The sequence below is a fragment of the Chrysoperla carnea genome, chromosome 5 (genome assembly GCF_905475395.1).
Source record: "Chrysoperla carnea chromosome 5, inChrCarn1.1, whole genome shotgun sequence".
NCBI classification, from domain to species: Eukaryota; Metazoa; Arthropoda; class Insecta; order Neuroptera; family Chrysopidae; genus Chrysoperla; species Chrysoperla carnea.
The window spans coordinates 40,420,534-40,442,923 of record NC_058341.1 but is presented as its reverse complement, the minus strand read 5'-3'; the positions used below and the strand labels follow the sequence as shown (position 1 = coordinate 40,442,923).

The following is a 22,390-nucleotide window of genomic DNA, read 5'->3' as shown; positions in this document are numbered from 1 at the left end:
TGGAATCGTTGCTCCTAAATGGATGAATCAATATTTTTTAAAGGAAATTTGATCGTGTTCTTTCTTGGCCATGTTTCAGAAAAATCTGCTCACCCGTTCGAAGGTCCCTAAACTCACGCATGAAACATAGCTAAAAATACACTCGATCAAATTACTTTAAAAAAAAAAAATCGGTTCATCCGTTTAGAAGCTACGATACAACATACAGAATAACAGTTTCACAAACATGTTAAACGTACAACACCCGTGTTTTTAGTCGGTTAAAAGTATACAAAATATACGAAACAAAGTGATACAGACATAATTTTAATAAACCGTAGGGTGATGATAGCTCAAAGTACATCTTTTTTCAATTCTACCTCTGGGAGGTTGTAAAGTTTTCAGTTTTGAAGTTTCCGGGTGGTTAACATATCGAATTGTTCGTTTTATATTTTTTGGAATCAGCCACGGTTTTTCTAAGGTTACTAAATGCATTATTCATAAGTGTTGCAGTGGCCAAAGGGTTGATAACTGCATGAATTTCTAGGGAAACTATGGACAATGTTTGTGTTTTTGAAGAACTGTTAGGCCACAAATATTGGCATAATGTCTGTGAATGGGCTAGTAAATAATGACCTGAAATTTTAATTCACTGAAAATAACGATTCTGGCTTTTCGATGTGTGAATCCAAAAATTATTCAATATTCAAGGCTATTTTAGGTTATTTTTTGCTCCGGTTTCATGAAGATCTGGAGTTGTCCAAATAACTCTTTTTTTATTGGAATTTTAATCAATCATAGAAGGTTCCTGTATTTTCTTCACCGTAATTTTGTACTTGGATATTCAAAGGGGAACTTATGAATTTCGGTCCAATATTGAATTGTATAATTTTTCGCACTATGGTATAAATTGATACACTCTGTACCATATACAAATTGAAAAAACAAATCTTTTGTACAGCATTATTAAAAAAAGGGAGTAAAACACATATATGAAAAATATCTTGTTTCTTTTCCGTTACTATTATCGTGTCGGTTTCGTAAAAAATAAAAAAGTACTAATTCATTACGAAAAATGTTTGTTGATAAGGTTACACGCTCGTGTACGTTTATTTTTGTTCAAAAAAACCGCTTTACTATCTATCAACGGATATCACTTCATACATATTGAGGAAGAAAGTTTTAACAAAACATTAAAAAATATTATTTAAAAAAATTGATTTATAGCTATCATTATTACATTGTTCATTATTTTGATTCATTCAATCATACATTGAACTGAAAAGTTTTCAGGAAATGAAAAGGTAATTAGGAAATTAATATTGCATTAATTTGTGTTCAGATTATTCGATTAGTATCGAATATTTTGAAAAAAAAAAACCTTTTAAAACAAGAAATTTCAACAAGTAACACAGGAAGTTGTTTAAATATCCAAAATGTCGAATATGTATAAGCCAAAACTAAGATTTTTTAAATTTTTATATACAATAATTATAGTTATTATACCATGTACATATGAAATATATCAAGGTAGATTAAGTTTAGTCTCAAGTTTGTAGCATTTTTGGTTGTCCGCCCGTCTGTAAATACGATAACACTAAAACGAAAAGAGATATCAAGCTGAAATTTTTATAGCGCGTTTAACACGTAAAAAGTGAGGTCGAGTTCGTTAATATGACACATTTTGTTAACCGTAAGAGATAGAACAAAACTTTAAATGTAAAAAATGTCCGTTATAAAAAAGAAACAACTTTTGTTTGAAATACAAAGAGGACGCAAATTATATAGTATGTATGTATTATATGGGAATATCAGTTATGTGACATGTATGTATGTGTGGTTATCTTTCTTTACTTACATGACGTAAAAAACAAACGATTGCCTAATCAACACTGTCTATTTTACATAGCATTTCAACAATTTACTCATTCAATTGTTTGTTTTCACTTATTTTTTTCTATTTTCTGCATAATTTAGCTAAAAATTTTTATTTTAAATTGTATTTGTCTTACAATACATTTCTGGTATTTAATACAAGTTCTTAGCTTTTATGAAATATAGGAATATCAGGTACTTTCCTAGAAGAATCTTACTAAGCTAATTTAGCTTTTATTAGCCTTTGGTTACAGTTTTAAAGAACCATGCAAAAATTCGAAAAAAGTCATGTCACTTCCCATTTAAATAGGCTTTATTTGGGTCGAACTTATTTTTGGACATTTAATAAACTTTTTAGTCAGATATGCCTTATTAAAAATTTTCTCTTTAAAACCAAACCGCAATATTTTTATATAAAATTTTGAAATAGAACGCTATTTGTGTGCCTATTTGACAGGTGAAAAATCTTTTCTCAAGAGTGTAATAATACTTCAAGTGAACAACCCCCTCTCAAATGTTCTACACTCAACACATAATATAATCACATGAGTTGAATTAATTTTATAATGGAGAAAACATTAATAAGAAGATTTTATATAATTTTAATATGATTATAATCAGATTGATGTAGATTACATAAACATTACATAACTTCAAACAGAGAAAAAATGTATTAAAACGACAACACGACCTCTGTATAAATGTATTATTACATTTGGAGCTTTTAAATTCTATGATTCTTTTTACTTGCTTTTAGATAATTAATAAACATGAGTTTGGTTGTATTGACAACACAATACGTAAAAATTCGTAGCGCAGGTGCTGCGTTAGCTAAGCGAATTCCCTCAGAGATTGAAAAAATAACACATTTTTCTTAAAATCCAATATTGCTTGTTTAATTTTTCAAGAATTTGTATTTCGAAAACTAAGCGCCTAGGTAAAAAATCATTTTTTTGCTTAAAACTGGCCAAAAAATACAAAAAGGTAAAGTAAAACAATCTTCGAATTTACGATTTGCCATTTTTGATATAGAAAGAAAAGCTTACAGTTTGTATACAGACGTGAAAAAATTGTAATAAATGTTCCATTAAATTGATACACAAGGAAAATGAAGTTTCTTCATCTAACAAAAGTTTCATTAAACTTTTTGTATTAAATAATTTACTTCGAAAATTATTTTCATACTTAATTTTATGGTTAAATAGATTTTAGACAGTAATTTATCAAAATTACTCACTGTATAACGGGTGCTCAGTTTCACAGAAATCTTGTCCTTTTAACAAATTTTCTAAATTTTGTAAACAAAAAATTAGTCAAGTAAAGCTTCATCTTCATCAATTTGAAATTCGCTGTCGTAAACAAACCAAAAAATTTTGTTCCTTAATTCTATCCGTTTTTTGACGGATTTTCTAACCCAAAGCCTTCAATATGGCCAAATATCTTCTAACCGGTACTTCCACATAACGAATTTTAATAGATTAGTTATGTACAACTTACAAACCGGTAACCGGTTAACACTATTATTTTTAAATCCTCGATTCTCTCGAGGTAATTGTTTTAAACTCGAAAATTTCAACGTTAGTTATCTTCAATACTCAACACCCGGTATTCATATCAAATTTTACCAACAAACTTGCAAAATTTTGTTATCGTTTCGGTAATAATTTATGATTCACAATTTTTTATTCTTGTTTTCTAATTACGCGCTTCAATAAATACTATTCAATGAAAAACATAATTATGTATTAATTTTAGAAATTAATATTGTTTTTGTGAATATCATCGTCGTGTGTTATGTGCTATAAAAATATTTATAAAAGCAGCAGGTTATGCGGAAGGAAAATCGATAGTTCCTTTTATTAAAACATTAATCATTATATCATATTTTCTTATTAATATGCAGAAATCGTATTTACCCACGTATAGAAAATAAATCATATATTAGATTGAAATAACAAGGTGGTTCGCATTAATTATACAGGCATTATTTCAGTACTGTGGTTAGAAAATTATTTGACGCATGACAGCTTTCAGTAACATCTCACATTTTAAACCTTGCTAACCCATTTTCGCTATTGAAAGTCATTTTAACGTTACAATTTCACGACAGTATATATTTTTCACTCTTCAAGGCAATAAGGTGTTAGTCTGTAAGAATTTTTTGTATATAATTCAATGAACTTAAACAATACCCCGAAGGAGGAACATTAATTTTGAAAAGAAAAATAAACCACATTTTGTCGATCTAGTAAATTTCTGATGAATAATGATAATTTTTATCGCGTTTTGCATTTAAAATCGATTGCCGTGCAAAATAAACGTATCATTGTACTTTTGACATAAAATTATTCTTGGTACTCTTGATTGGTTATTTAAATCTTTAAGGCCCTCTGGTTATCTGCCTATTGAGGAAAGTTTCATAAATATTGCCAATGTTCTGGTAATTATGGGTTCAGTTTCCATAGCTCCCAGATAAAAAAGCGAGGATCCTCTTGTTTCAGACGAACCCATTAAGTTAATAGTAACCTTTCATTACTGTTTGGGAGATAATTTTGCTAGTGAAAAAACGAGAGGTGTCGTGGGACACTCGGTAGGAACTATGTTTCTTTCGAACAAGTAACTGTATTGGAAATTTTAGATTTAATTTGCTTTTTTTTTTTTGCACGATACTGTTTGTATATCTGTGCATTGGTAATTCTGAAAATTTAAGTATTAATTTATGAAATCAAATACTTGTTTTATCATTTAAAATATTAAATATTATAGGTACTTAAACTCTATACTTAATTAAATTGAACTGAATTAATTGTAATATTTGTTTAAAAAAGACATTATTCTGATTTAGTAGTCAACTTAGTCTAAGATCCGAATTAGGGTCGACCTTCACCCATCTGTTTACCGAATGAATGTTATTTTTTATGAAGTATAAAATGTTAACAAATATCCCTGTAATGGGTTGCCTAAAGAAATGCGGTCAAGACTACTTTTAGTGAAAATATCAAGCGTAAAATCTTTTGAAATTTTTCTCTTACTTGCATATCTAACGAATTTTGGTCATAAAACAATAGTAAAAGCCATAAGAAATATGCAGCGACTGAATTGTCGATCTTTTCATTCTCTATTATCCCATATATACAAGTTGAAAATAGTAATTACGTGCATCTGTTAATTCGATTGACTCGCATATCTAAATAAAGATAATTTTGTTACAAATACGGTGGCATATGATTGGTCACAAAATATTGGTCAAAAATAATGTTTACAAGCTTTCCAAGTTTTGATATTTATATTAAAAATAGTTTTGACCATATTTTTTTAGGCAACCCATTACAGGAATATTTGTTAATATTTTACATTTCATAAAAAATAACTTTCATTCGGTAAACAGATGGGTGAAGGTCGACCCTAATTCGGATCTTGTACTAACTTAATGACATATGAAGTAAGATATTCAATATTGTATAACTTAAAATTTCCTTGTATTTACTTTTAATTATCCCTATTATGTTTTTGTTTAACTTCTGATAGCTCACAACTCATTTTTTTGAATGATAAAACATAAATCTTGGACAATACATTGACAGATTGTAAAATGTTTTTGCATATTCTCCAAATTCATGGCAAGCTGAATCGATTAAAAGTGCATATTGCACAGTTTTTTGGATTTACTTCCCAACCAGTGAACAAATCAGAACGTGCGATAAAGAACATAGTTCCAATTAAGGAGTACAAAATACGCCTTATCGAACACAGACGAATTATTTGAGTGCTAAATGTTTTTGCACCACTTTGTTCGTACTCTATTACCATATTATTCATATATTAATACATATAGAATAGATCTTATTACAATAGTAATTCAGATTATATATTATGTTTTTGAATTACCAAGTCTATCGCTCTGTAGTCAGTTCGAATATGAGCGGATTATAGTTATTGAGGTGTTATAATCTATGTATATATAATATAGACTTACGAATGGTAAATTAATATTATAATTCACAGTAGATCAGTATTATAACAAAATACATTGATTCAACCGTATATATACCTTTACTTTATAACAGGGGAGATACTTTGTGGGGGTAAATATGAAAAATATTAGGGTGTGTTATGGTGTTGATAAGATTGTTATATTTCAAAATACCTTTCGGCTATTTTTCAGATAATACACTTTTAGAATTGTATTTATGTGTACAATAGGTGATATAATTTTTATGTTGTGCAACCTATTGATAGATAAAAATCTGTTCAATTTTTATAGGTCATAGGCTAACAATAATTTCTTAATTGCGTTTGAAACATCTGATCGGTTTTTGGGATCTAGGATAATAATTGGGTGAATTTATGTTTTTAAAAATTTTTTTTTTGTTGTGTCTAATTTATTGAAAATTTTTTTCTATAGTAAATAGGGATGTACAGTTTTATATAAATTTTTTTTTTGTAAACGTTTAACGGGAAATATTTCATTTATAGCACGCGTCTCAAAAGTAAAATATCACAACCTTCAAATAAATTCATTTAACCATTCTCTAATTTAAATTCCCTTACAAATTTTTAATCAAATGTTTTATGATATCTTTATTTTCAACTGTATTTATTTCTACTCCAAACTTGGCACAACCTCTTTCGTAAAAGAAATTATTCTATTTGTAAACTTTGATAGACTTTTTGGTTTTTTGATTTAACTAATTGTGGATTGAAGTCATTCCACAAAGAAAATAAATTTAGAGAAAGATTGAAAATTACAAAAAATTGTAATTTTTAATCTTTCGGAAAATGAAAATCTGTATCATCGCGAAATAATTTTAGAGATTTATTTTCTAATTATTACGATTGTAATGTTCAAATCGACCAAATTTGCAGAATTTTACTGACTTAAGACACTATAATCAATAGTAATCCATAGGTCGCTGGTTCAAGTCCGACTCGAAGCAATGTGGTTGTACCAATCACATCACAATTTTGTTTTAATATTTATAAGTGGTAGAACTTAAATTAAAAAAAACTTGTTTAAAACTATGTCGCATTTCAAAACAACAATATTTGTGAAATTTGTTAGTCAATATGTTATTTTCATGAAACCAACTCATGCGTTTGTGTCAACTTCACCACTCAACCCCGTACGGTAATTGTATCACATTCGTGGCCCTATTCGCCATATTTGATCTCGCGATGAGGTTGAGACAACCTCATATCGGTTGATGTAAATAATTTTTTTTCAGTGTATGGAAAAATTACGCCTACAGATAAGATAGATATTTTTGCAATGTATTTATTCATTCGTACAAGAAAAAGACTAACATTCATAACTTGTTAGTTTATTATTATTATAATTAATGCATTACAATATTGGTGGAAAGTTGAAGCCAAACTCGAAAGTTCTAATTCGCAGGATTACAAGATGCAAAAGTTTTATCTGAAAGAAAACAAATTACTTTTATTTAAACTAATTTCAATTTTTAATTACTAAAGTTTTTTGTTATTTAGTTTGATGTTAAGAGGTTTTTCATTTTATGATTTTTCCGAGTTCATACTTTTAAAGTTTATGATGTGAGATTTCTTGTATCTACGTTGTTGCTTTTGTAGATCAATTTGGAGAATTATAACTGAAAGAATAAATGAAGTTTTATTTTAATGAAGAGTTTCTTCTATAGCTGTTTTTATTAAGAAATGTTCTCGGTTAAATAATTTGTAAGTTTATTAAACAAAGAAGAGGTATGATTTGATTTAACATGAATGGAGCAAATATTTAGTGTAATCAGTAGCGTTTCGACCAGACTGTGTCCCAGATAATTTAACTTTATGTATAATATTATGGCAGATTTAAATAATGTTTGGAGATCATTATTCCCAAAATTTCAATACAAAAAAGAATTTGAAATTTCCAATACTTTAAAACGGTTTATTTTTAAATGTGGAAAGTGTGAAATTCTCCTCCGGTTATACAAAAAAAAAAAAAAAAAAAGATTTATCTCGCCACGAACGATATGAATTCGACTAGAAGTCGAAACGAAGCTGTATCGTTGGCGCGTAAAAAGAATTGTTTTTACTAGGTGTTTAAATGCTATGTTAGTAATATAATATGTATTTATGAACGGATTGAAAATAGTGATCTTTCGCTTTGAAAATACGCCACTGACTTGAAAACATGGATGAAACACCAGATTATCTTTTTCATTTAAAGTATAATAATTTATATAAAATACTTTTCAACAAAATAATAATAATAATCTTAATAAACAACACACAACTTCTTGTATTTTCTTTTATAAAATCTATATAATAAATTTTCCACTTTTGTATCCACCAGCTCATGTGTTTTCTTATATATCCATCTTCATTTATATATATATCTTTGAACGATAGATGGATAAAAACTGTTTTTCATTTAAGTTTTTCCCAACATAACCACATACAATTACAGAGTGAAACATGATTAATATGTATTGCATTTCTTAATATTTTAGAGCCAAAAAGCTTAAGGTTATTTTTCTTATATTTTACTTATCCGAACCTTTCTTGCGGTAAAAAATTTTAGGGAATATTTGAAAGCTCTTCTTACTTAGACGTACAGTAAGGGCAAAATTTAACTTTGGATGTTATTTGAGCTGGCACTGCGAAGTAACGTTTTACTGTGCGAAGTTGAAATGGAAAAGATTTTGTGGAATAATATTAGTTTTTGGCTTTCATATATAAACACTCTAATGGCTCATCTTGTATATGTTATCAAATATCTATTATTATTTTTAATAAAAAGTATTATTCAAGTTTATTTTTATACTTTTTATACTTATATACTTTTTGATTTAGCCGAATGCAGTCAGAGAATTTGTTGTATCATTTCATTGATTTCAAAGAAATTATACATTTTATTTTAAAATATTGTTTTAAAAACTTTGACGACAAATTCAATCCAAATGTATTTTATTTTCTTTAAAATTCACTTTTTATAATATTTTTTTGTGTATAAAAAAAGGATTCCGTACATTTCTAACGATAAAAAAGAAGTATTTAATTGTAAAAACGAGCAAGTTTACTTCTTTCTCTTACCGTTTAAAAGCTACTTTTTTGTCGGGCAATACATGATTCAATTATCTCATTCTCCAACTAGGTCATTTATATTTTCTTCTATTGCCAAACAGAAACAGAGACCGAGAATGAAAAAAAGGAGAAAGATCAAACCCGGTTCTAAGTCTATTATTAGTAAATCAATTGTACCTATAAATGGTATAAAGAAATGGTACTGTCATTGATCCCTGCGGAACACCTTCCATGAATATTCTGTAAAAATCACATATATACTGTCTAGTTAAAATATTGTTCTAAATTATTGGATTGGTGCAATTTTATTATTAATAAATAACAAGTTACAAGACAGAGAACAGACAAACGTAATTTGTCTTTCTAGGATTTATAGAACCTTCAAGATATTATGATATAATTCATGGCTGAATAATGTTTTTATTTCTTACGGCAATGAAATTCAATAATAAGATATCCAATTTAAAATTTTGATTCATCTGCATATTTGTCTAATTTGCTGAGGGCATTTCTAAAAGTTTGCTTTCCAGAACTTTGTATTAAATTTACAAAGTTTTATTTTTGTATTTTTATAAGCTGGTATTTTTAAACTTGGTTTATTTGTTAGTTTTCTTATATATAGTTTCTTGTTAGTTTATATATGTGGATCAAATTTTCTTTTATAATACTTTCCGGTGAGGTATATAGAACTGAAAATCTTAGGGAAAATGTAGTATATAATGATTATACAATTTTATTACAGAAAAAATATTATAAATATAACGAAAGCAATGTTAAAGGGAATTGATTTTAAAAATATTTTTTCAGTTACAAACTTTAAAAAAAAAAAACATTTTTTAAGAGTTGGGGTAGCAATGCAATAAAATTTCCGTTCTGGAAAAACCAAACTGATCTATATTTTTGTTCATTTGTTACAGACGACAACATAGTAGTGGTGCTACATGGGCTGGTAATGGAAGCACACTATCATCACGACATAGTGGTTTATCAGCAACAACTAGTCCAGAACGTGTAATGCGTAATACCACACATGATTTATTTGAATTAATTGAACGTATACAAGGTAATTCACGCATTGAGGATCAACGATGTGCATTACCACCATCTGTTATCAAGGTAAGCAAATATTTATTTATTATAGACATGAACCACTGTATGAAGTTATGAAAAATGTTAGTTTCAACCGATGTTTATGATTTTTAATCATTTATATTTATTTATTTTTTTCTAAAATATCGTTCTTTAAATGTATAGTTTTCATTAGTGCAGGATTTTCTAAAATTTCTTTACAATTTTACTAAGGAAAATCACTAATGACGTCAACAATCAATATGGCAGTCATGAGAATGAATAAGTTTTAGAAAAATAACAGTGATCTTATAAAATTACTAAACCATTAAAAGTATAGGATATTTTTATTAGACAGTTCATTCATAAATTTGAACAGTATTATTATAAATTACTATAGTTTCGTAGTATTTATTCAATTTATTCAGCCCATATTGACCCATAGCGTAAGCCTTTTATCGCAGTTTTATCCCCCTGAGTACCGTATGGCGAAATGATTTTCCCAATAATTACATATAGTATGAATATATATGAGTATAAAATCGATTTAGCTGCGAATTAAACGATTTTTTTTATCATTTTAATATAAAATACAGTTTTAAAAATCTAAAAAACATGCTTAATGCTTAAATGGACCAAATAGTACAAAATAAATTGTATCCTATTGTAATATACATTGTTAAAAAAAATTTGGAATGCTCGATATCTGTTAATTAGACTTATTGTAAGAATGCAGTCTTTTTAATATTGAATTTTACCTTTTTAATATAAATTATTTTGTATTTTTTAGTCCACGTTTAGTCCACGTGTTAATAAACAATGTTTTTTTACTAAGATTGTTTTCAAATTAATTGCGGTAAAAAATCTTATTAATTGGATTTTTTGAAGTTTAATAAAAAAAAAATAGTCAACTTCCTAGCTTTACCTTGATATATTAAAGTTTTACAATACCAAACGCCTACGCTACACTTTGTGTGAACAAAGTGTGATTTTTTGTTTGTTTATATTTATTATAATATGTGTTTATATACAACAACAAAAAAAACACAAATCACCTTCACGTATTGCCTTAATTGAAGTAGACTAATTAATGATTATTACAATATACAGACCGTAAACTCACACTGAAGCGAAATTTTCACGATTCTTTTTATGTATTATTTGGAAAATTTACAAAAATAAGTTTTGAAAAAAAACGAAAAATAAATAAAAATCGCCGATTTCGTGGTTTGACGGTTTGTTCCTTCCGCTGATGTTAAAAAGTCATTCGTAGTAGTTTAATTACGTAGAAATAAATGGCAAAAAAATCAAATTCGAATTTAAAAAAATTGCAAACTTTTTGTCTTTTATTTTTACATAAAATTTTTCCAAAGAATCTTGCACACATACGGTAGGAAAAAAACTATCAAATCTCGTAATTCGAAATAAAAATTTTAAAAACTCGTAAGTTTGACACTTAAAACAAGATTTTACTTTATTACCTAACTTACTTCAATCATGTCAGACACAAATAATCAAAGAAATTTTGCTTTAGTTTTGGGCTCGCGGTCTATTTTTTATTTTAAATAAAATATTAATTGCTGAAGTAATTAAACAATGTTGTCATCATATTTGAAGGTAATATGGATAATTTCTAATATATATATTTTCTAAAAATGTAATAATTTTTTTATGGATTTATAAAAATGTGCACAGTTAGTCATTTGTAGTAACTGTAATATTATAGTAATTATTATCTTTTACATATGTTCAACGATTCTAAACTACTTATTAAGTTTTTATAATCCATATTTATCAGCAAATAGCTTTTTCAGGGTCATTTAGTATGGTTGGATATTACTTTTTAATATGGAAATTGACTGACCACTGAAATGATTCACTGTCATGCCGTATTTACACTATGAATACTGAAAGTACAAGTACAAGTGTTAATTTTTGTTAGTCGAAAGTGTAAGTGGAAATAACAGTCTACAAAGCTATCAAAAGTTCTTTCGTTAACAAGTATCGATTAAGCAGGCCATAACTCCTACCAGCAATATATACCTAAAACTCCTGCGTATGTCGTAGCGAGCGTTTTTTTAAATTATGCTTTCCTTTCGTTGTAAAAATTGAATCATTGGATCAGGAATTCTGAGGTATTAAAAATGCCATTGCTCACATTATTTTAAATAGTGGGCATAAAACCCAAGATGTTGCAATGATTGGAGGATTGAAAGCGTGAGAAATATTATCTCTAAAGATATAAAATTTACAATCGTTCCAAAATTTTAAAAATTATTTTATTACAAATGTGTTACAATCACTCAATAGTACGAGCTTTTTGGACCAAAATATTCACTTTCCAACCAAAACTGACACTTCTGGATTTAAATTCTTGTATCTTCTGAAATAATCATGGTATTGAAATTTGTCTCATACACTGAGTAACGGAAAAACATTATGAAAAATCAACACAATGGTTGATGTCTTGACTAAAGAATTGATGTTATCTTCACTAGATGTCATTATATTATAATATATAATGTAATTTATGTATATAAATTTACATAATATATTATAGTTATGTTATTATTTATATATTTATATGTAATTTAATAGATATTATAAAAGTTGTAATATATATTGTATTACAATATTTACACCTCGTCGGATATATCACTCAGCTATAATTCATACATAAGAATTAATTTTTATTATCTGAGTCTGTTTTATCTACATAATTTAGATTCTTACTTTTGTAAAAGAGTTTTTATTTTAGTTAAAAAAAAAAAAGTCTTTCATTTTTTATGATTAAGTAATTAATATATATAATACTTTCTCTACTTTATACCGCTTCCATCATTTGAATAAAAAAATACTTCAATCAGATAAAAATATATTGCTGTCAAACTTATTATCAATTGGAGATCAAGGAAAATAGTCTACCAAAACTGTAAGTCAGGGAGGTCGATTGAATACGCGATTGAATCTTGAATCAAAATGGTAAATAAATCGATTAGGTATAATTAGTATTAATATCTTCAACTAAAGTGTTTCCACACTTTACCTATTTTTCACCTAACAAAGAATGTTTTTTTCACAGAATAAAAACAATCCTTTTATGAATATTTAATGTAAATTTTTCATTAAAAAATAATAATAACTTCCCACCAAACAAACACAAACACATTTGGATCATATGATATATTATTCAGCCACACTCACAACAAACATAATATTATGTATGGGGAGATCGTTAAGGTCGGTTATAGTTTTGATTTTTGTTTATAAAACGTTTGAAGTGTTATGCAGAAAGAAATTCATACATATTCAAGAAAATAAATTAAATGGTATAAAAATTCCATTTCTTCAATTTCTCTGCTTTATTATTCCAAATAAGAATTCGAGAGAATAGTTAGTTTGTATAACATTTCTAATAATAATAATAGTTCGGCGAAACTGTCTCCAAACATTGCCGTAGTTTAGATAGGACGTACAAGTTTTCATGTCGGTCGAATCTTGATATTTATCGGAATATTGCTTGGAACAGCTAAACACATTTTGGGATTCACATACTCCGTTGAGATATTTTCAAATATAAAATTCACTGTCCAGTCATAATACTTATCATAATGATTCCAGATTTCTGTTTTACTTTTTTTTATGCAATGTTTAAAAAAAAAAATGTGCGCCCATGATTGTAAAACACCTTTATTGCTTATAGTTTCGAATTAGTACTCGCTTGAAAAATAAAAATAGTTAATGCCCTCTCTAGGAAAAATTAATCCTAGAAAATTTCTCGATAGATAGCTAATATCATAGACAAAATATGTAGATTATGTTATAGATAACATAGAGTGGTATTCAGTCACTGAATGGCGCTTTAGTTAGCTGAAATGTTGAATCGTATACAACAATGAATAAATATGCGCTCTAACTCATAGGTTTCCATATACATTGCTCTCACTCGCACGGATACGTTTTTCGCTCTGGCAGATTGTTGGTGATGGAATTTCGTTCTGGCATTAAATATTATGAATTATTAATATATTTTCTTTATTCTGTTAAAATTTCAAGACTGATGAAATGACAACATTGGATTTTTTTTAAATAAATATTTATAGCGTTCTGGCAACAATTAGGAGGGATGTAAATGTTCTGGCAAAAATTGTATGAAGTAAAAATATTGTCGAAAGTAATTTCCTAAAATTTTATGACTTATACTTTAACAAAAATGAGCCTTATTTCTTACACTCTTTAAAAAATTAGGGTATTTCAACCCGGCCACACTGAGCTGCCAGAAGTGGCTTTTCAGTATCTGTAGGTATTGAGGTTTTTTTATGGAAAGTTTCGTGACTTTTGAAATGACAACCTTAAATTGGTCACTGGCTCTTGGTCTAATAACTATATTTGTATGTTTCAAAAAAGTAAAATTATATGTATAAAAAATTGTAGCGAGTCTACCTCGACAACTTTCCCATACGTATACCATAGGTAAAAAAAATATTATTCAAACAAATGTCACATTATTAATTTATTTATTTAAATATGTATGTATGTGTTATTATTATTATATGTTGTTCAATTTGATTTATTGTCACACAAAAATTAAATTGTCGTATTCAAATTTGATTTATGTTCAATCATATTTTTTTTGTTCTGTTTTGTGTTTGTTCTAATTCTGTCTGTAAAATTTTTCTTGTTTTCTATAAATTTCACTTTTCTTTCATGAAAACAGAGTGACCATAGAGTACGAAAATTGGCAATAGTTATATAAATCACAAAATTATAAGAAAAAAAAGCTAGAAAATTGAGGATCTAATAATAAAATGAATCTATATTTTTTTGGAGTTGAATTACCGTAGACGAATTTTATCCAAATCACAAACAAAACACTTTATGATTTTTTCTATTTTAGCGATTTAGGATATTTTATCGATACGCGAATACAAAACGTTTGTTGTCTCTGTTTTTGGAATGTGTAAGGATAACACACAAATTCAGCACATTTCACGGCTAGATAAGTAGTTCTGGAGTTATTGTTAAAAATCTTTAAAAAAATAAGGCGTTATGTAGCATTTCGTGCGATACCCTAAAAAATATTCAGCCAATCGTCTAATGAGCTCGATTTGTATATTTTTGGCTGAAAACTATCGTATACTGAGTTTTATTAAATCCGAAACAAAAAGTTGTTAGTGATTTTTTCAGTTTATCTAATGTCAAAAAATCAAGAAAAAATTTTCGTCTACAATTTTGATATAATCCATAAGCTAAAATAATTTTAACCCCAAAAATACATAAATCGGAATCATTTAATGATTGGCTGCATAGTTTCTGAGATATCTTTCATAATTGCTTATGAAGAGCGTTTTCTCGATTCGATTTCAAGTAATTTCTTTGAAAATATTTCTCTGGTAGTAAAACCTACACTTTTTTTTAAATTTGATATTAACTTCCCCGTGAACGAAGATTATCATAATTCCAGAATCAGATATTAAAAAATAATTTTGAATGGAATTTCGGTTGGCTATTGTTTTTATAAAATATAAATTTCTGTTTCCATTTACTACAGCAACGAATACCAAATTTTAAGTTTAGCGCAAAAAAAAAACCAGATTGAAACTCTGGATACATCTGAAAACAATAATAATTCAAACGACAATAAAAGTGTTATAATAATAATATACACATATCACAAAAAAGGTGGAAAAAAAATACTTAATTATAAATGCAAATTTTTTTTTGCACATTTAATATATGTTGCTCCTCAAGTGTACGGTGTTTGTAGCAATGCTGTGTAGGCGAAAAAATTTACATGGTAATGTTATATTAGAAAAGACAAATAATATATTAGAGTATGTCTGTAGGTTAAACTGTATGCAGTATTTGTGAAATTATGAAGACAGGATTTATCAGTTTACAAACGTTCAATGCACGGTTCTTAAGGTATTCGAAATTGTACAAAAGGATGAGCATTAGATACAGAGGTGAAACCCTAAGATGATTGGAGTAATAGTTGTTTCAAACTCAAAATTAATATCATAGCCAAGGAAATAGCTGTTTTTCTGCTTAAAAAATCCAAGTTCAGTTTTTTCGTCGCGATTATTTTTATTTGGATGCAAGAACTGAATATAAAAATTTCATTGCAAAATCAATCTTCTACATACATTTTGTAGGTACTGAACCTTTTTTATGTGTAATTAACACACATACAAATTTTATAATATCTAAAAGTGTCATAAACTTAAAAGTTTACGATATATTTGAAAAAAGCTATTTTCGCGACCTTTGACCTTGAATGATTTTTTTTTTGCGCAAAGGATTTTTCCTAGGTCATTTCCTGCATACAAATAAAGGTAATCCCGATGAAAAAACTTCACTTGAATTTTTAAAGCAGAAAGGTTTACCCATGTTAAATGGAATTTTAAATTTGCTCGATAAAAATAACAGATATGTATTAAATACAATTTTACTTTCAATATTTTCAAAACACTTTGTATTTTATCCAGTATTTTATACATATTCTTTTGCCGCGTTACTTGGTAATACAATTTATTTTTAACCAGCTTGTGGTGTGACATGGTGACTTGATTCCATCAGACCATTCATGGTAATATGTTATATGTAACATTTATATTTCACTTTTTTTGCTTATATTAATAGAAAATAGCCATAAAATAAATCAATGTTTGCTTTGTGGCATTTATCATCTCAATTGTATTTACAAATTGTTTCGAAGCAGACTTTTTGTAAACCCTGGTAATTCTCTAGTTTCTCCAATTTTATCATTATTCTTTTTTTAACTTTACCATGCTTCGAATGTGGTAGAAATATTTATATAATTACAATGGGATTTACTTCAATTTATTTGATGAATCAAAAGATCTCATCTATATATTTAACGGTAGCCTTAAAAACTCCAGGATGCAGTAGAATTATATACAATTGTATCCGTGATTTTGCCAAGAATTAAGTCCCCATTTGTATTAATTTCACAAATAAGTATAAATGTTCTTACATTCTTATCTTCTTCAAAATGCTATATTGCATACTTCCTGTGTTACAAGTAAGTAGCAAAGATCGAAGACCAATCTTTTACGTTCTGGTTTGGAAGATATGAACCCAAACGGCATGCTGTTATCTCACATTTTAGCGACATCAATCGACATTGATGTTAGAACGCTCTTTTTTGATTTCTACGTTTGATTGCGAACTGTGTTCTTTACTGTAGATATATTTTAATGATTCTCGACTGAATTAGGGATGGGTCCAATTTTTGTTATAAATATAATTAGATATTAAAATAATTCCATAAGAGATTAACTACATAGATAAAAAGAATGTCAACCAACTTTTAATGCCAATAAAAACCCACTTGCATGTAATTAGTTTTAATAATGAGAGTAAATCGGCTATTATTTAGCCTTCTTTTTCGTGTTATGCAGATATGTTGCCCTAAGAAATAATTTTGGAACTCTTCTTCCACTGCTGGAAAAAGATTCTTTATAGGTCTCTTTAAAAACTGCTTTAAATGAAAAAAATTTTACATCATGTTCTTCCTTCTGCCAGTAAAATTTTGCGCTTTTTGGATTTCAAATGTTTCGCTCTTTAAATCCAAAAATGCACACTTTTATTTCGCTTCCACAAATTGTAGGTATGCGTCGTTAAAAAAATTATCCAAATGATTCGCCAAAACCTTTTTATATTTTCATTTTGCATTATTTCTCCCTCAGAAAAATGAGATTTTTTGTTTTTTGTTATCTCTCCTTATCGAATCAGGCTGTTAATAAACCAGCAACCCGAAACCTAGCTACTAATCAAACTTCCAGGTGAATGCAGATTTGTACTGATTGAATCATATTTAGGGAAGTACTTATACCTACCTCATTTCTAAACTCAATGGAATTATATATTTTAATATGTGAGTGCCTGTACTCCATTTGTTTCCTGCTAATTTTGGGCATCTCCAGCGGCCTCTTTTAGTTCAAATGGGCTAAAGAAATTCGATAAGTTGGACAGAACGATGTCGCAAAAGTGGCAGCTAATTTCACAATGTGAAGCGGTTTTAGAGCTTTGCTCACCCCATCTCTTGCACTCCAAAATGAACTAGAAGTTTACAAATCTGTATGTCGGTTGAGTTAGCGGTAAGGAAGTGTCTTTTGCGGATGTCAAGTTACTAGCCTCCTTCTTCCAACTTTTTGTCAAATTTTTTGCATTTTTTAAGGATTTACACATCTTCTCCCGAAATTAAGCCTAATATTTTGAAATATATTTATGAATTGAGTTAATGTTAGGGAAATGCCTTTTAGTATTGATGACTCCCCCGACACCCTTTCCAACATTTTTATGTAAATATTTCATGTGTTCAAAAGCATGAAAATACAAGAATCTCAATTCAATAGAAAACCTCAAATAATAAAAAAAAACATCCAATTAGGCCGAAATATGTCCTTAGTGATAGAGTTCTGTTGTTCACGAGTATTTTTTTATTTTTTGCAAAAAGGGAATAAAAGTATTATTATTATTTTTTTATTTTATATACAAAATGAAAATTTTTCAACAATAACCGACAAAAAGCTATTATTATTATTATTATTATTATTATTGTTATTAGGTGTGAAAACATAAAATATAACTAAGTTTACAATAGTACGTAATAAAAAATAAATTGATTGTTCTTTAAGTAAGTACCTGCGTATATATGATGTAAAACAAAGATGCAAAATAAATTGAGAGAAGGAATACACAAATAATAAATATATAAATTGAAAAACTTAATGAGAAAAAACGTGATAGACTCTAAAACCTATTTTCTTGGCTATAAAAATTGATGATGTATAAAAACATTATCCATCCATTCATTCTATCCTTATCTATAAGATGGGATTTTAACAACAGACACTGTTTGTTATTGCTATGTTATTATCTATGGTTGGATTATTAAAAATATATATTATCCATTTCTGTGATGAATTCTGTCGAATTTATGCGTCTGAGAAAATATACGTAAATCATTTTCTAAGTACCTATACTTTTAAGCCTGTGTTAAACTATGATGACACGGTTATGTTACTTCAAGGTCGAAATCGATCATTGAGTGTTTTAGAATTTTGGTTTAATTTAAAACATCATTAAAACATGTTCGAATCGCAAAAAAGGCCAGCGCATTAACACATTCTATCCCAGCCAATGAAAACTCGAAAACTTCTTCTCAATCAGTGTTCTAGAATGCGAATAGTCTTAGATCCTAACAGTTATATGAGTTTCTTTGTAGATTCGCGCTTGGAAATTGGTCTGATTATTCCCCCCAATCTTTAAACTACAAAATACTTTTGGGGTAATTATTCAAAAATATAAACATTTCCTTTACTAAAATTTCAATAGTACATAAATAAGAATTTTAAGAAACTACCGACACAAAATCAGGCCTGATTGATTCGTTTGTGGATTCGAGGCTCCTTAACGGAGAACCAATTTTGGTTTTTTTTAAAGGTAATTTGATCGACAGTGTTTTTAGTTATGTTTATAGAAAATTTGCTCAGCCGTTTGAAGATTATTATTTCTTTTCTAGTTGTTTTCGGTTGAGGATTCCTTAATCTCGAACTTAGATGCTTCCAGAATACTCTCTATCAAATTCACTTTCAAACAAACAAAAATCCACATCGGTTCCATCCGTTTAGAACCTTTCATGCCTTAGACAGACACGTTAAACCTATAACACTCCTCTTTTTAGTTGAGGGATAAAAAATAATCATTAAAGTTGAAAAGGATTTTGGACACAATTGAGCCAATCTGCAAAATTAAAAAATAGTCAAAAGTTGTGCTGTCCTATGAGCAGACTTTTTTTTTTTTGCAAAGAACCAAGAATTAGGAAATAGGATAATTTTCTCGAATCTTCAATGTTTACTTTGTCGCTTTCAAAATCCTTTACTAATATTTCCACCAGTGTTATTTTATTTTTTGCATGTCTAATCTTATTCGTCAAATAAATTTTATAGTCTCTTTCCGAAAAATGTTAGTTGTTTCGATGAATTTTATTTTATGGACTCGATCGATTCAATAGATTTCATGGAAGATGATTGTAGTTTCAAAAACCAAGAAATCAAGTATAGCAATGTTTATTGTGTTTCTTGCCGTCAATTCGACTACGATGAGAAGTATATGGTAGTATATATTCCCGAACTATTTATTTACTATAATTCCACTTCTTGCGCTAACGCTTTATGAGACGATGTACCTTTGAGCCACTTTGAACATTTATAATACGACTGAATGTGCTAAGACCGATAAGTCAAACTCCTTTTTTTATATTTCGGAGAGCCGACGCGCGTAGTACTGTCCCGTAGAAATACATTCAAGACAAACAAACTTATTCAATAATTTTTTTGATACTAATGAATTGATTAGTGTAATGGAGGACATACAAGCCCTCGTTTATCACCAAGTTGTCATATACTTACCATTTTTTATAGAAGTGATGATAGCCCTTAAAATAAAATTCACATTTGCACTTTATTACCCAAAATTACTGTCAAATTTACATTTATCATTATTATTTTTGTTGTGTAGGTTGATAAAATAACATCAGAGAGTTTCCCATTCTTAAATAATTCCTTTAGGAATTACATTTTCCCAAATAACGTAAGTATCGTATAAAAAAAGAAAGATCCAATTTATTTCTTTTTATTACGAAGGTTGGATGAATTTTCCCAATAGACTGTTCGAATTTTATTTCGATTAAAGTATGTATAACTTTATTCTCACGAATCTAGTAAAAAGACATTTTATTTTTAACATCCCCAATATTTTATTATAATAAAGCGTCTATTACAGAAATGGTTTCATTAAAGTTAAAGCAATAATTGGTAAGCTATTCATTTACACATCGTGTTCAGAATTTTACAATTTTCTACAATCATCCGCAAATATTTATTTAATCTAAAATATTAGGCAATAGCTTTTTAAATTTTTATTTTCACATATGCGAGCTTTTGAAACTCAGTTGATAACTATAAAATTTCTGCAAGAAATAATGGTATCAACTTTTTTGTGTACTTTTTGCATGATTTAGGTAAAAAATTATTACAAATATAGAATTATTACGTCCATATCCTTTCTTATCCTTACTTCCTTACTTTATATTAAAAATGCGAAAGTAACTCTGTCTGTCTGTATGTATGTATGTTACGCAATCGCGCTTACTGAACCGATTTAAATGAAATCTTTTACATAAATAGTCTAGACCCTGAGGAAGCATATAGGCTACTTTTCAATGCCAAAGCTGTAAAAGTATGGAATAGTGGTTGAAAGGGGTGTGCTTCAAAAACTTAAAAATTTTTACATCGATTAAGCTCAAATTTTGACACGATATACAACTAACTTCCAAGAATTATTTTATCTTTTTTTAACCTTCATCGGGGCGGGGCGTTGAAAGGTGGGACATGAAAGTGGGGAGAACAATCGAATATTTTCAAATATATCCAAGTGGACTATCTAATAAAATAGCATGACGGGAACATTACAAAACTGTAACTCCGACGCAAGGGGGTGGGGAAGGAATGAAAGTGGGGATGAACGATAGAATATTTTCAAATATACCTACCCATGTCTGATATCAAATCAGTTTAGCTGTTGGCGAATTTGTGAACTCAATTGGTGGTTTATCAAATTTCCTAAAATTTACTAGATACTTCTCATTTGGAATGGATAGAAACCAACTATAATGTCCCACAATGAAGCGTGGCAGGGTACAGCTAAGGCTTTTGTCCTAAAATTATGGTCCCGCACCAAAATAATCAAATCGACGAATTGGAATAATTGTGATAACACAATAATCTTTTTATTTAAAATTGAAGTTGCCCAGCGATTCAGGTAGTTCACAGCTAGTTTTTATATAACTGTATCGGGTGCCTTCACCCAGATAGTCAAAGCCCATGGTCTATGGCATTCATAGTTATCAATTTTCAAAATTGAGATTTCTATTTGAAGCACAAGATGTATTGTCTACATCTTTTAACTCAATTTTCTTATTCCTAACAAAAATTTAACGTGTACAAAACCACTGACATGCTGTATTCGAATTATTCACATCAACACAGCTTATATTTATTCAAGTATCAAATTAATTCCTATAAACAAAGTAAATTAACAGTCGATAAATCTCAATACACAGATAACGAAAGAGAAATATTTATGGAATATTTCTATCTTGAGAGTATGAGTATAAATAGCTGCGTGCCTAAAATATCTACCATTATAACTTTTTTTATTGCAAAATATTTACGATTATGATGATTATTATACTGTTTAGTTATAATATTATCATGGAATATAATAAAATTATTTCCAGATAGTAAAAATGAACTTATAACTAAAATATAATATAATAAATATATAAATCTCATAAATTTGGATTTGGACGTGGTGAAGTAGAAACAGATAATTA

At 28.2% G+C, this 22,390-nt stretch overlaps 1 protein-coding gene across 3 annotated transcripts in view; it reads left to right on the top strand.

Annotated features, from left to right (window-relative positions):
• LOC123300693 (rap1 GTPase-activating protein 1) overlaps nt 1-22,390 on the top strand; it is a 536,990-nt gene that overhangs the window by 386,327 nt on the left and 128,273 nt on the right. For all 3 annotated transcript variants that reach the window (XM_044883311.1, XM_044883310.1, XM_044883309.1), the window contains one exon: nt 9,816-10,014. In XM_044883311.1, the coding sequence (XP_044739246.1) occupies nt 9,913-10,014 (102 nt within the window). In that variant the 5' untranslated portion in view covers nt 9,816-9,912. The remainder of the gene's footprint in view (nt 1-9,815; nt 10,015-22,390) is intronic.